General features: G+C 40.4%; 1 protein-coding gene and 1 pseudogene across 1 annotated transcript in view; both read left to right on the forward strand.

Annotated features, from left to right (window-relative positions):
* The first annotated feature begins 7,412 nt into the window (after nt 1-7,412).
* On the forward strand, nt 7,413-10,335 carry LOC127617749 (uncharacterized protein K02A2.6-like; annotated as a pseudogene).
* A 1,173-nt stretch (nt 10,336-11,508) lies between these two features.
* Nucleotides 11,509-16,655, forward strand: part of LOC127617751 (spermatogenesis-associated protein 48) — a 27,714-nt gene continuing 22,567 nt past the window's right edge. The window contains 1 exon segment of the mRNA XM_052089832.1: nt 11,509-11,515. Within this exon segment, the coding sequence (XP_051945792.1) occupies nt 11,509-11,515 (7 nt within the window).

Consider the following 16,655-nt stretch of genomic DNA (forward strand, 5'->3'; position numbering starts at 1 on the left):
TGAGAGATTTGATCACCCCCCGGCATCTGTCTCTCTGCTTCAATCTATCTCTTTCTGTATCTCTGATCACCTCCGAGATCTGTCCCTCTCAGCTGCGGGGCTCAATGGATTTGGAATCATGGATTTCTTCATGTATCCTTTTGTAAGGTTTGCCACCCTACTGGGTGTACACAATTGCCATTAAAGTGCCTCTTCCTATCACTTACCCCACCCCACCCCTTCTTTCAACAGTCTACACATCCTTCAGATGAGAGTAACTGTCTCTTTTTATATAACTCAGTCCTGTGTCTTTAGCTATGACTATAAACGGATCTTTCAATCAAAACTGACAATTCTGTCACCCTCACATTGTCCCAAACTTGTTTTTCTTTCTTCTGTCAAGTTGAGCTGTATCGACAGCATTTATGACAATGTTGATTACCATAAAAATAATTTCGACATGTTCCTGGTTGAATTAAAAGACAAAAATTACAGTAAGGCATTCACAATGGAAGTGAATGGGGCTAGACCATTATTGTTAAAATACACGAAAACATTAAACGTGTTAACATGATTTTACTTTGATAAAAACAGGGATTTACCAGTGTCACAGCGTTTACTTGATTGCAGAAGTTACCTGTGTTATGTCACCATGTAATAACTTGTAATAATGAATATAAGTTTACACAGATGGGGGGTTGTGAAGCATTAACACATTTCCATTGATCATGGAATAAATGTTTTGATTATTGGGGGTTGGGTTACCTCCCCCCTATCCCCCTGGAATCTACACCCCTGATGCTGACGTTTACCTGTCTGTAAAGCAAGGAAAAGGAGGTGGCGAGAACTGGCTTGACAATATAAATAATAGTTTAATGTACAAATAAACCAAAAGACACAAGCACACACATAGGACGGACAGCTGCCCATAAACTTTTTCTCTCTCTCTCTCTTTCTCTCTCTCTCGCGCACCACCGTCCGCAGGCTTTATCCCTCTCGGAGGCTTGATTAGCCTGATAAGGGGCCGGGTGTGTAAAATAACAACCCGGCCCCGCCCTCCACCCTGTCACACTGTATAATGTTACGTTTGTGACTATATAGTCTAAAAACAGTGTGTATTTTATTTTAATGTTTATGTACTGGCCCCATTCACTTACATTGTAAGTGCTTTATAAAAGAAGGCGAGTTCAAATAAATGTTTGTACTGGTAATCAATACACAATGCTGTTGATTGAGCTTCATTTGTATCGAACACACAACATTCCTTTAAGATGAAGTTAGCCTCACTCACTAATGGTCACTGAGGTGAGCATTCTGCCTAACATCACCTCTTGTGTTTCACAGAAATAGAAAAAGTAATACAGGTTTTGATAAAGGAAAGATATTAAAGAGGGTGAAATGTCTCTTTAAACATGCTCAAACCTCTATATTTTCAGCTGTTTTATGTTTTCTCATTATCATTTTTTAAACAAAGGATTTTTTTTGCTTTAATTTGATAGTTTTGACTCTGTTTGGTCTTCTGTATAGAGCTACATTATTAAAACTAACTCTAATGACTACACAGTCAAGGGTAGCTCAAATTAGTTTACCCCTTTGAAATGGAATTCCCAACGTGTCTTAATACCAGCGAGCACCGTCTGTCTTCAAAGGGAACTTTTAATGAGGGAATCTGTTACACAAACCTCCAACCGATTATCCCGAGCTGCATCTAAAAGTTCCCCTAATATATGATCGCCCCCCTGTCATTCAACTGAAACGGAATGCTTTGCCCTTAACAAGCAATGACATTAATTTCTGGCTTTTAGCCAGATTACTTTATACACAGTTAATACCATTAAACCTGCCTGTAATTCTCCAGTGATCGTTCCCTTTGGACCAGGCTGCATTCCCAATGGCTGTAATAATCTAAAGAAAATTCTTCTTGATTTTGACACAGAAAACACAAGCCTCTCAAATGATTAATTAAGTTATTTCATCATTAATTGTGTTTGTGAAAGATATAAAATGAATAACAAGCGGCTGGCTGGGTTCCAGAAACAGCATGTCTGCGTTGCTTGTGACCTGATAAAGAGGAAATTTCACACTCTGGGATTTTGGACCTCTACGTACACCACTTCAGCTGGCACAATTAAATGATAGCAGAGTCTCAAAATTAAACATAGCACGTAATTTATTTAGCAAGGTACTTGCTCGTTATTATAAACATCCAGTAAGTTCAGTTATTTGAAATACACCCTGGTAGAATAATTTCAACCCAAGAAATAATGCGCTTCAGGGGTGAGTGAAATAATTGGATATACTAAACTGTATATACTGTACATGTATGGTGAAGCCAACTATACAGTATGTAAAAACTAATTGGCATCATAGCACTGCAAAAGCCAAAAGTACAAGAGGCTGAGATATATTGTGAATATCATTACAACTAAATGCATAAAGGTTCAACATGCAGAGGAGTGCATGATTATCACAAAATATCATTAAACTATTTTTTATTAAGCAAGATCATTGTTGCATCCTTGCACTAGAACATATGTAGTCCCCGACATTAATAGCTGGCCTCCATATCGGTGCTTCATTATGCAGTGATATGTGTACAGCTGCCTTGCTGCCTCATTGCCCAACAGACAGCATTTTTAGATTAAGCATTTTTAGAGAAAGGTACATCCTAAGTAAACTGATTTCAGACCAGCTATAATATGTTTTGAATTCCTATAGGGTTTGTTACAGTTATTCAGGTTATTATACTGCAACGACAGTACTGGAAATCCTCGACTACAATCGATAGTCCTGATTTTAACACACTATCAGATTTTCTGTGGTCCAGTAGCAGCAGCTGTGCGTCTCTGCTTGTCATCAGGCTGCTGTTACCAGCCTGCAGCAAATACGTGCCAGATGGAAGCTACATTAAGATGGTGTGAGATGGTCTGAAATGATGCCTAACACCCCCAACCCCCCACAAAAAACACCTCTACCTCCACACCTCCCTCATCATCCTCTACCTCACAGCTCATGTCTGAAGAGATATGACAAGAGAAAACATGTCTCTCTGTTGATTAAAAGACGAGCCAGGAAACAGATGAATCTTTTTTTATAAGTTGTGCCAACCACCTGTTGCGTCCCGCTGTGAGTGTGTTATTGATTGGTTTGAATGTGTATATGTGCATGTGTGTTTGTGTGTGCGTGTGTGTGTGTGTGTGTGTGTGTGTGTGTGTGTGGAGGGGATGGGATGGGGGTGATTAGGGGGGAAGTCTAATCCTGTTCATCCTCGTTTTCGCTGGAGTTAGTGTGCTCGGGGAGATGCCTCGTCTCCTCTCCTCGCCGCTGTGACCTGAATACAGAGTGTGTCTTGGTTCAGGCTGGAAGAGCTTTGTTTTGATTTGGATGTCTGCATAACTAGATGTCAAGCTGTCTAAACGTGAGGTCATGTCAACATACAGAAACCTCTCTGTTCTCTTTGCTTCAAGGAATGTTAAATTACAGGTATTTGAGGATTCCTCTTCATTTGAGGAATTTTCTTGCTAACAGGGAGATCGGAATGTATCATATCTGACGCAACCTACTGAAAATTAAGACGTTCTGTTCTCATTGTGAAACTTTATTCTTTTAAGATGAGAACAAATTACATCTGGGTTAAAGTGATGGTTCACACAAAAATTTTAATCCTGTTATTATTTACTAATTTTCATGGAACACAAAAGGTGAGTTTTTTAAGACAACCCTGGCCACACTTTTTCATATAATGAAATTTAATGAGTAATGGGGCTGTCAAACTCCAAAACAACAACAAAAAAAACACCATCAAAGTATTATTAAGAAATTGTACAGATGACTTGTGCATTAAATTCCATGTTTTCTGAAAATCTGAATATCTTTGTGTGAAGAACAGACGGAAATGTACAATTCAATTAAAATCTTGAAATCCACCCTAGCTCTCTGTGGCATGTTCAGTAGTTGATGAGAAATTAAGCAATGTCCAACTCATAAACAAATTGTTCTTTTGAATCAGATTTTTCTGATTCTGATTTTTTTTTTTTTTTTTTTCAGATTGAATTAGTTTATCTAGTTCAGAAAACTTTTGTCCATGTTGGTTTTCCAATTTTGTATATTTAAATTTTGTACATTTAGAGCATTTTCTACAAAAATAAAATAAAAAATGTTTTAATGTCTTGCAATGTAATCAAGTTAAATGTATTTAAATACTTTACTAGCACCTTCAATACATGAATACATTATATTTTCAAGGTGAAATATGTATACACACACACACACACACACACACACTGGCAGCCAGAAGTTTGGAATAATGTACAGATTTTGCTGTTTCGGAAGGAAATTGGTACTTTAATTCACCAAAGTGGCATTCAGGACATTACTGATGTAAAAAAACAGCACCATCACTATTTGAAAAAAGTCATTTTATATCAAATCTAGACAGGCCCTATTTCCAGCAGCCATCGCTCCAACAGCTTATCCTTGAGTAATCATGCTAAATTGTTAATTTGATACGAGAACATCTCTTACCATTATATCAAACACAGTTGAAAGCTGTTTGGTTTGTTAAATGAAGCTTCCCGAGTTCACCTCCTTGCCTGATTCTAGGAAGAGGTAAATATTATGATAATGGTAAATGTGTTTGTCATGCTGTCCAAGGAGAGGGAGGGCTCGAACCTGTTTAGTAACTAATGGATGATGAGAATATGTGGAGTTGAGGAGGTGGAGGGTTGCCAGAAGCGATGAGCGCTGGGAGAGAGGTGAACTCTGCTTATATATGTTTTTGCGGAATTTATTAATAGGATCAGATTAGTAGGCTCCACCCCAACCTTGTTTATAACTCCTTTTAACATTTTCTTTTTGATTGTTATTGAGTTGCCACAGCATGCAATAAATCAATATAAATGTTTTACGGTCAATATAAATTCAAAAATGGCAAAAAAAAGAAACAGATTTTAGCAAACCCATAGAAAATCACCACAGCAATCCTAGGTGTTTATTCGGTACAGTGGCTAAATTGGTAAGGAATAAAGCATCGACTGAACCAGATATTCCGTCGCAGTACAATAGTAATGACTTCATAAATTTCTTTACTGATAAAATAGTAATAATCAGAAATACAATTTTAACTATGCAATCAACTGACACAGCACCTCAGAAAAGAGTGTCTAATAATTTTCCTCACATGCAACTTCAATCCTTTGGTGTCATAGGTCATGAAGAGCTAACAAAACTTATAAAAAAATTAAAAGCCACAATATATGTTAGACTCAATACTCAATACTAACTAAGCTCTTAAAAGAGGTATTCCCAGTAATCTCAGGACCTCTTCTTAATATTATTAACTCCTTGCTATCCTTAGGACATGTCCCAAGAAACTTTAAAATGGCTGTTATCAAACCGCTTATTAAGAAGCCACAGTTTGATCCTGGAGAATTGGCTAATTACAGACTGATTTAAAATCTACCATCTGTGCCAAAAGTCATTTCTACAGAGAAATGGAATATATGAAGAAATTCAGTCAGGACTTAGGACCATCACAGCTCAGAGGCTGCACTTCTCAGAGTCACAAATGACTTGCTCTTATCGTCTGATCTCTTCTAGTGCTTTTAGATATTAGTTCTGCCTTCGACACAATAGATCACGACATTCTCTTGAATAGGCTGGAGAATTATTTTGGCATTAGTGGACTTGCATTAGCATGGTTTAGATCCTATTTAACAGACTGCTACACATTGTATGTGTAAATGAGTAATTGTCAAATCAAACAAAACTTATGTATGTAATGCCACAGGGATCAGTTTTAGGGCCTCTGCTTTTCTCCTTATACACTCACCTAAAGGATTATTAGGAACACCTGTTCAATTTCTCATTAATGCAATTATCTAATCAACCAATCACATGGCAGTTGCTTCAATGCATTTAGGGGTGTGGTCCTGGTCAAGACAATCTCCTGAACTCCAAACTAAATGTCAGAATGGGAAAGTTTAGGTGATTTAAGCAATTTTGAGCGTGGCATGGTTGTTGGTGCCAGACGGGCCGGTCTGAGTATTTCACAATCTGCTCAGTTACTGGGATTTTCACGCACAACCATTTCTAGGGTTTACAAAGAATGGTGTGAAAAGGGAAAAACATCCAGTATGCGGCAGTCCTGTGGGCGAAAATGCCTTGTTGATGCTAGAGGTCAGAGGAGAATGGGCCGACTGATTCAAGCTGATAGAAGAGCAACTTTGCCTGAAATAACCACTCGTTACAACTAAGGTATGCAGCAAAGCATTTGTGAAGCCACAACACGCACAACCTTGAGGCGGATGGGCTACAACAGCAGAAGACCCCACCGGGTACCACTCATCTCCACTACAAATAGGAAAAAGAGGCTACAATTTGTAATGTATTGACTGACTATTGTAAGAGTGAGGTTCCTTTAAGAGACAAAAAGCCTGGTGAGGGTGGGGCTGTTCGGGGAAGAAGTTGGTGTGTTGAGTTCAGAGTTTGACTTGGTGTTGAACACACCAGATGTTGTTCTGTTATATGCTACACTGAGTTCAGTAAAGGTTTACAAAGTTACGAACTCTTTTGAGGAATACACAGAAAGACTGGAATGTTTTTTTCATGCGAATGATATTGAGGATGATGCAAAAAAACGTTCCGTTCTGCTCAGTGTGTGTGGTGCAAAAACGTATTCCACGTTGCGTTCAGTGCTTGCCCCAACGCCGCCCTCTGCTGTGTCTTATGCAAACATTGTCGCTGTCTTAAAACGCCATTACAGCCCAGCACCATCAGAAATTGTTCAACGTTTTCATTTTCACAGTTGTAAGCAGAAATCTAATCAAAGTATTTCAAACTATATTGCTGAGCTTCGACGTTTGTCTGCGCACTGTGCCTTCGGGGATCAATTAGAGACAATGCTGCGTGATAGAATTGTGTGCGGGGTTATGGATGAGGCGTTACAGCAACGCCTGCTGGCTGAACCTACACTAACATTTAAAGAGGCAGAAGAAAAGGCACTAGATGCTGAAACAGCATTGTTAAATGCTCGCCTATTTCGTCAGCATCAAAACGAATCACGGCTGGAGGACGACATTCATTATGCAACCCATGCGCAGGCATCAGATCATAAGACAGCAACTTCAAATGAAAATCCTAATCGTGACAAGCCATGCTTCAGATGTGGTGGTCAGCACACCCCACAAGCCTGTAGATTTTCCACGGCTGTATGCCATTACTGTAAAAAAAGAGGACACATTGCTCGTGTGTTTAACAAAGACTAAACATGGTACTGACAAGGATGCAGCCAGCACCACAGCAGAACGGTACACAAACATTATACTCACAAAAAGCAAAATGATTATTCCATTTACAGCACCACTAATAAATCAGGAAGAGGGGGGCAGAGGCCATATCTGGCCACTGTTATACTTAACAAACAAACACACACAATGGAAGAGGATTCAGGAGCGGCCTGTTCTTTGATTAGTGAGCACACCTATCACTCATTGTGGCCCTCTAAACCCCCTGAAATACATGCCAACAATGGAATACTTAAGCAATGGTCACAGGCAACCTTGGAAGTGAAAGGAAAAATATTTGTGGAAGTAATATACAAAGGAACACGAAACACACTGCCTTTGTTTGTCATCCAGGGCCAGGGAACTAGTCTGTTGGGACGGGACTGGTTTGATGCCCTGGGAATATCAGTGGAAGGTGTACACAGGGTACAGCTGCAGTCTATGGAGAGAATACTGCCTGAATACTCAGAGGTTTTTCAGGACATTGGGGTTTGCTGGACCCCCCCCCCCGATCTCTATTGACATTGATTCCACAGTAACTCCACGTTTCTTCAAAGCCCGCCCAGTTCCTTTTGCTTTACGGCCCCAGCTTGATGAGGAGTTGGACAAATTGGTGGCTCAAGGAATTTTTGAACCTGTTCGCCATGCAAAGTGGGCCACACCTATAGTGGCTGTAGCAAAAAAAGATGGGGGCCTGAGGATTTGCGGTGATTACCGCTGTACTGTGAACACAGCTGTTAAACCCGATGTGTACCCTATACCCACAGTATCTGAACTGTTCTCGAAGCTAGCTGGAGGAGTAGTTTTCACTAAACTTGACCTGAAACAGGCTTATCAGCAGCTTCCAGTGGATAATGACGCAGCCGACTTACTGACTATTAACACTCACCGTGGGCTTTTCTGGGCTTGACAGTTGCAATTTGGGGTGTCAACGGCCGTTTCAATATTTCAAAGATTTATGGACACTTTGCTCGCAGGAATTCCAGGAGTCCAACCATACCTGGATGACATCCTGATTTCGGGCAAAACCATGGAAGAACACAATGAACGGCTACGGGCCGTACTGAAGTGCTTCGCAGAAGCTGGGTTGTGACTAAAAAAAGAGAAAAGCATTTTTGCTGCCACTCAAGTGGAGTTTTTGGGGTTTAGAGTGGATAAAGATGGCATCAAACCAACCCGTGAAAAAGTGGATGCGATCCGAAAAGCTCCGCCCCCACAGAACAAAACAGAACTTCAGGCATTCTTGGGGCTGCTTAACTTTTACAGCTGCTTTCTTCCCAATAAGGCCACCGTCCTGGAACCCCTGCATCGCCTTCTAGACCAGTCTGCTACTTGGCAGTGGGGAGCGAAGCACAAGATGGCATATGCTCAGGTGAAAGAGTTGCTGCAAACGGATAAAGTGCTGGTCCACTATAATGAAAAGAAACCCCTGGCAGTGGTTTGCGACGCCTCACCCTATGGGCTTGGGGTTTTATTGTTCCACATGGAATGTGATGGCCAGGAGAGGCCCATCTGCTTTGCTTCCAGAACAATGTCCATCACTGAGCGGAATTATGCCCAAATTGATAAGGAAGCATTGGCTGTTGTTTTTGCGGTCAGAAAGTTTCACCAGTATCTCGCAGGCCACCATTTCACGATCTTTACAGATCACAAACCCCTGCTGGGACTCCTGCACCATTCCAAGCCTATGCCTGCCATCCTTTCACCACGTATGCTGCGTTGGAGTTTGATCATGGGGGCTTACGACTATGAGCTGTGCTACAGACCGGGCAAACAAATGGGCAATGCTGACGCCCTGAGTCGCTTACCCTTGCCGGCATCTGATACTGTTACACCACCACCATTGGAAGTGTTACTGCTTGAAATGGTGCCAGATGCACCTATGCATGCTGAGCGAATCGCTAACCTTACACGCAAAGATGCTGTCCTTGCACGAGTAATGCGCTGGGTCCTGCATGGGTGGCCGGCTGATGTAATGGATAGCCGGTTCAAACCATTCCTTTCGCGCCGCCATGAACTCTCTGCACACAAGAACTGTTTGCTATGGGGAAGCCGTGTGGTTGTTCCTTGCTTGGCAAGAAGAGAAGTACTAGCTATGTTGCATGACGCACACCCGGGCATGGTACGCATGAAGGGACTCGCAAGGAGTTATGTGTGGTGGCCGGGCATGGACCGAGACATTGAGGAGACTGTCAAGGCATGTGAAACCTGTCAGATGTCACGTCATGCACCTCCTAAGGCGAGAGTGTACCCTTGGGAGTGAACGACAAAAAGATGGTCCCGGCTGCATATTGACTTTGCAGGCCCTTTTCAGGGCAAAATATTTCTCATAGTGGTTGATGCACATAGCAAGTGGCTGGAGATGTCTTTGATGAGTTCCATGTCATCGTCAGCCGTCATCAACACACTGAGAATACTTTTTGCAACACATGGTTTGCCTGACGTTATAGTCTCAGACAATGGTGCTTCGTTCACTTCTGCGGAATTCCAAGAGTTTGCAGAGCGCAACGGCATTCGACATGTCACTACAGCACCATATCACCCAAGCTCAAATGGTCAAGCTGAACGCATGGTGCAGACCACCAAGGAGACCCTGTCTCGCATCACCAAGGGCGAGTGGCAGACCAGGCTCGCTCGTTTCTTGTTGTCACAGCACGTCACACCCAATTCATCAACTGGAAAAATTCCTGCTGAGATGCTCATGAATCGGCGACTCACCACTGCCCTGGATCGTCTGCACCCTGATCATGATGGTGATATGCTTCGCAGACAGGAGCTTAATGCTGAAAATTGCCTTGGCACAGTCAGAGAGTTTAGACCTAAGGACATGGTATATATGAGAAGCTACACCAGAGATTCTAAGTGGGTGCCTGGAATCATTGTAGACGTCACAGGGCCCTGTCATACAAGGTCAGAACTAGTGATGGGCAAATGCACAGGCGACATGTTGACCAGTTGCTGGACAGGACGGCACCTTTGTCCGACCAATCAAGGCCTGAACCAGGTGGCTACTCTGTTCATCCGCCTGAGTCTCCAGGGGCTGAGATGTTTGCGTTACAACCACCTGCATTAGATGTGGGAAACCCTGATGTTGACCTTATGGGAGCTGAGGGCATGTCTGAGTCCCCTCATTCTCGGAGATAGCCTGTAAGAGAGCATCGGCCTCCAAGAAGGTTTTCAGACTTTGTGGACTGGGGAAAAGGGGTGTAATGTATTGACTGACTATTGTAAGAGTGAGGTTCCTTTAAGAGACGAAAAGCCTGGTGAGGGTGGGGCTGTTCGGGGAAGAAGTTGGTGTGTTGAGTTCAGAGTTTGACTTGGTGTTGAACACACCAGATGTTGTTCTGTTATATGCTACACTGAGTTCAGTAAAGGTTTACAAAGTTACGAACGTCTCCTCATGTTCTTCAAAGATATTACACAATTTGCAAGAGCTCACCAAAATTGGACAGTTGAAGACTGGAAAAATGTTGCCTGGTCTGATGAGTCTCGATTTCTGTTGAGACATTCAGATGGTAGAGTCAGAATTTGGCGTAAACAGAATGAGAACATGGATCCATCATGCCTTGTTACCACTGTGCATGCTGGTGGTGGTGGTGTAATGGTGTGGGGGATGTTTTCTTGGCACACTTTAGGCCCCTTAGTGCCAATTGGGCATCGTTTAAATGCCACGGCCTACCTGAGCATTGTTTCTGACCATGTCCATCCCTTTATGGCCACCATGTACCCATCCTCTGATGGCTACTTCCAGCAGGATAATGCACCATGTCACAAAGCTCGAATCATTTCAAATTGGTTTCTTGAACATGACAATGTACTAAAATGGCCCCCACAGTCACCAGATCTCAACCCAATAGAGCATCTTTGGGATGTGGTGGAACAGGAGCTTCGTGCCCTGGATGTGCATCCCACAAATCTCCATCAACTGCAAGATGCTATCCTATCAATATGGGCCAATATTTCTAAAGAATGCTTTCAGCACCTTGTTGAATCAATGCCACGTAGAATTAAGGCAGTTCTGAAGGCGAAAGGGTGTCAAACACAGTATTAGTATGGTGTTCCTAATAATCCTTTAGGTGAGTGTATATGCTTCCCCTGGGAGATATCATCAGGAATCATGGAATAAGTTTCCACTGTTAAAATACCCAGCTTTATATTTCTTCTAAAACCAACAAAAATTCACAATTCTCCAAATTAGCAGCGTGTATCAATGAAATTGTAACGCGCACACGTAGAGATAGTCACAATGTCGGGTAAACTGCTTTATTGGCAGAAAGTCAATAGTACAAAAGGGCAAATCCAGAGAAGCGTCTTATAGGGGAGCGTAAGGTTGAAGACAAAGGGGCAAATCCAGAGAAGAGTAGTAAGGGGAGCGTAAGGTCGAAGCCGGGAGATCAGAATACACAAAGACAAAACAAGCGAGTAGAATAGACAGGGGAAAGCTAGCGAAACACTAGAGCTGGCAAAGTGAAGGGGTAAACTAAACAATAACCAACAAGTGTGGGGAGAAAGGGCAGAGTATATATAGAGGAAGTGAACCGTGCAGGTGAAACTAATATTCTGGTGATTGGGAGGGAGCGTGAGAGCTAGAGGGGGCGGGGTGAACTTGAGGATCAGAGTTCGTTACAGAAATCAAAGATTGGATGGCCAGAAATTTCTTTCTACTCAGTTCCAACAAAACAGAGGTACTAATGATTGGACCAAAAATTCAAAAAATAAGCAGCTAAAATATAAATTGACTCTCAGTGGATGTACTGTTATGTTGTCTTCTTCAGCAAAGAACTTAGTTTATATATTTGATACCAATCTGTCCTTTGAAAATCAAATTTCCAATGTTTGTAGAACAGCATTCTTCCACCTAAGAAATATAGCTAAATTACGACACATAAAGCTGTTGCTGATGCCGAAAAGTATTTAATGCTTTCATGACCTCAAGACTAGATTATTGTAATGCATTACTGGGAGGATGTCCAGCAAGTTCAATAACTTAAATTAGTTAAAAATGCAGCTGCCGGAGTGCTGACTATAATCAAGAAATATGATCATATTAGCCCAATTTTATCATCGTTACATTGGCTACCTGTTAAATTCTGTGTTAATTTTAAAATTCTGTTAACTACATAGAAAGCTTTGAATGGTCTAGCTCTGCAGTACTTAAGTGATCTTCTACCACACTATATTCCAACACGTTCATTACGATCACAAATTTCTGGCTAATCATTTCAAGAATATCAAAATCCACAAAAGGAGGTAGATCCTTTTCATATTTGTCTCCTAACTATGGAGTAGTCTTCCTAACACTCTTCGGGATGCAGATTAACTCACTCAGTTTAAGTCTAGACTAAAGACTCATCTATTTAGCCAGGCATACACCTAATTTATCCTCCAACCCACAATAAGGCTGCTTTAGTTAGGTCTGCCAGAACCAGAAACATCCATTATGATCCATAATACTGTATATATTTGTTTTTATTGTATGTGTATTCTATATTGTGTGTATTGTTTACTGTACATTGTATATTATTATTGTGTTGTGTAAGTATGTGTATATTTGATATGTAAATCATGTTGTGTAAATATGTTGTTTATTGTAATTGGTATATGTCTCGTCACTGTCATGACTGCTACACACAAGACTTTCACCTACTGTTGCACTTGTGTACATGGTAGTGTGACAATAAAGTGATTTTTTGATGATCTATAACTCTGCATACAATGGAATGGCATTTAATATACATTTTTTGTTTCCATGTCTCAACTTTGGGATTTATATCCCGAGGTTACCAGAGCCTGCCAGATCCAGCTCTGTTCCTACCTGCTACGTGTCGTTGGGTGATGATGCCAAACTACAGCCGGTGCCAGCCAGACACCACTTCAGTCTTTTGACTTAAGAGGATGAACTGATGCCAACTCCAACTGTAAGACATGATATACGTATGCCACTGCCTGAATCTTAGATTTAGGAAGGATCCCACAGAACCTCACCAAAATTACCTGAAGGTTGAACTGTGATGCAGCCCATTAATCTTTGCCTTCATCACCTTCTGTATATTGATGGACCACACTCTTGAAATGGAATACATAGACCATCAATTAATTGACAACAAAAGCCTTCATCAGCCAGCTAACAAAGGACAATTGCATCTATTTGAACTTCTGCAGTTAATCGATGATGGACTTCAAAGACATTAGTCATTAATCTATAAATTCATAATAAATATTTTCTTTTTATGTTTAAAACACTGGCCCTTAACGCTTACTTAATTTACCAATTTAAAACCACGACTTGCAGTGCACACAAATAAGTAATATTTACATTATATTCATGATGTTAGACAGAGTGGAACTGGCCCCCACAGTGAGTCTGGTTTCTCCCAAGGTTATTTTTCTCCATTAATCAACATCTTATGGAGTTTTGTGTTCCTTGCCACATTCGCCTTCAGCTTGCTCACTGGGGTGATAAATACAATTATTATTGAATTACTTATTTAATTTCTATACACAGTTTACAATCCTATTTAGTCAAACTACACAATGATCACTGTAAGGCTTTATAAATATTAGTTAATTGTTTTTGTTTGTTTTTGTTAATGCATGGTTTCCTGTAAAGCTGTTTTGAAACGATGTGTGTTGTGAAAAGCGCCATACAAATAAAAACGACTTGACTTGACTTACACATTTATGCAGCCTGGTCTCGTGAAAATTACATGACCCTGGCAACATTTTTGCATATCAAAATTATATTCTTCATTACATGTTTCGCTGCAGTTTCCTGGTGAAATGTCCAGTGGGGAGCACCAAAAGAGAGTGAAATGGTGTCATAATCAGACAAGGTTTTTAAAGGGATAGTTCACCCAAAAGTGAAAACTCTCTCATCATTTACTCACCCTCATGCCATCCCAGCTGAGAATGATTCTCAGGAAAATCTCAGCCCTGTATATTCATCAAAAAGTAATCCATATGACTCAAGTGGATTAATTAATGTCTTGGTGTGTGTAAGAAATATATCAATATTTAAACCTTTTTTTACAAAAAATGTTTGCTTCCGGCCATCTCGTTGACAAAGGTGAAGTTCCAATTGCCTCTCACGTGACCTCTAAGCCTCCTCTGCTTAGATTTTCATACATAGATATTATTAGCAGCTACTTTTTCCACACAAAATCAGTTTATGCAGTGGTCTGAGCAAGGAGCTCGGTCTGAGTCATCTCCTCCATTCACTTGCGTTCAAACTGCTCTCCTTGTTGACCGTTCCAAGATGACGCTGCAGTTGACGTGTCCAAACCAGCTGAATGAATATATTTTTTCATATTTCACACTCTCACGTGAACTTTTTAATGCACTTACATCACACGAGAGGCAGCGTTTATTCCACCCTCGTGAATGTACTTTTATTATGGCTAAATATGCTTTTTGGAGCTTTAAAATGTATCACCCATTCACTTGCATTTTATGGACCTACAGAGCTGAAATATTGTTTTTAAAATCTTAATTTGTGTTCAGAAGAAAGAAAGTCATACACATCTGGGATGGCATGAGGGTGAGTAAATTATGAGAGAATTTTCATTTTTGTGTGAACTATCCCTTTAAGCTGAATATCAGATGGAGGTTTTAAATGAGTAAAATTACCTCCCTAACATAAAACTTTAATTAAAACCTACAAAATAGTGATCTAAAATCAAATAAGAGGTGAACAGGTAAACAGACATCCTAACCCTTAACCAAAAACTAAACCTAACTGATAGTTTGGTAAACTCAAATGAGAGGTTATAATATTATACAATATGTTTTAGTAAAACTTTTTCAATATCATATCATAGCAGTGTGTCAGTAGTGCAAAAAATAAGTGTTTATAAAGTCATAATCAGCCATTGCAGTCGTGATTTGCATGAAAGTTAATAAAATGCACAGTTGTTATAGCGCCTCGAGTGTTATTTTCCCCAGGAAACTGCGGATAAACAGAATGTGGCATGTAAAGTCAGTTTGCAAAAAATGTGTTATAGTAGCGTTCATCCTATGAGACTAGTTTGAATTTGTCAAATGTCATAACCAGCTCTATACAATTTCCAGCCCTCATATAGCCCACAAGTTGTATTGACACCTTAAATAGTACTTTTATGGTGCTTTTTTTTTTTTTTTTTTGGAGCTTAACGTCCTCGTTCAATTTCATGATATAGAAAAGAGTGCCCATGACATTCTTCAAAACTTTTTTGTGTTCAATGGACAAAAGAAAATCACATAGGTTTGGAACAACATGAGGGTGAGTAAATATGGCATAATTATTTTTGGGTGAAATGTTCATTTAACTTGAGCAGACACAAGTGAATCCAAGCAGCATTTATGGCCTATCTTGGCCCTTTTTTAAACAAGCTTCCATTAAAATGTTGAGATGGCTGACAGCAATTAAGGAGCTAAGAGAAAGGCATTTACTCAAGTGTCTCTTTCTTTTGCAGTCGGGTTTCTCTGGCCCAGGTAATTTCAAAGCAGTCAGGTAATAAAAACAAGTTGGCTCTGCAATTGTGTGGCAGTCTAATAATGGAATCTCGTAAGTCACAGGGTACAGGCTCATTTTTACAAAGCAACAGGGAAAGTCCATTACCCTTGTGATGCCTACGTTATGGTGCCTTTTATTTCTTAATTGAAACTCTTGGCTGTATTATAGCATGGACAGAAACACAGAGACATGGGCTATAAAAGAGAGGAGAGACAGCAGACAGCCAAATCCAGAAGCCCTCTCTTCTTTGCCACCTTCAGCAATGACAGATCTAAATATATCTACAAGCTTCTATGAGCATGATCTTTTCACCACCAACCCAACTCAGTCCAAAGCTTCACAGCAAAGGAAAACTAACAGCCATTGGCTTTCAAACCAATAGATGCTGTGTAAAAAAAATATATATTATCTTTTAGTACAGTTATTAGTGGGCAAACTTATGGAAAATAATATGTGATGACCAGGTTGCACAGATAGAGCAACTATAAAGATTGTGGTTTAAGATGCGCCTTGTTAGAGTCACTGAAATTTAATTGGTTGCAGCTCCACAGAGCAAGTAGTATACGACCTGCTTTATGTATTCCAAGCACACACGATAAACATATAAACAAATGTATATAAATACATTTTATTTTCATTGATATCATTTGATATTTATTTATATTTTTCTCATTTTATTTTTCGACCAATTTATTTGTGCTTTCTATGCATTTTAAAATACTTCAGACTTGAATTTTCCTCTTTCGGCATTTGTGTGTGTGTTTGTGTGTGTGTGTGTGTGTGTGTGTGTGTGTGTGTGTGTGTGTGTGTGTGTGTGTGTGTGTGTGTGTGTGTGTGTGTGTGTGTGTGTTGTGTGTGTGTGTGTGTGTGTGTGTGTGTGTGTGTGTGTGTGTGTGTGTGTG

Source organism: Xyrauchen texanus, chromosome 24 (assembly GCF_025860055.1).
Source record: "Xyrauchen texanus isolate HMW12.3.18 chromosome 24, RBS_HiC_50CHRs, whole genome shotgun sequence".
Taxonomy (NCBI): Eukaryota; Metazoa; Chordata; class Actinopteri; order Cypriniformes; family Catostomidae; genus Xyrauchen; species Xyrauchen texanus.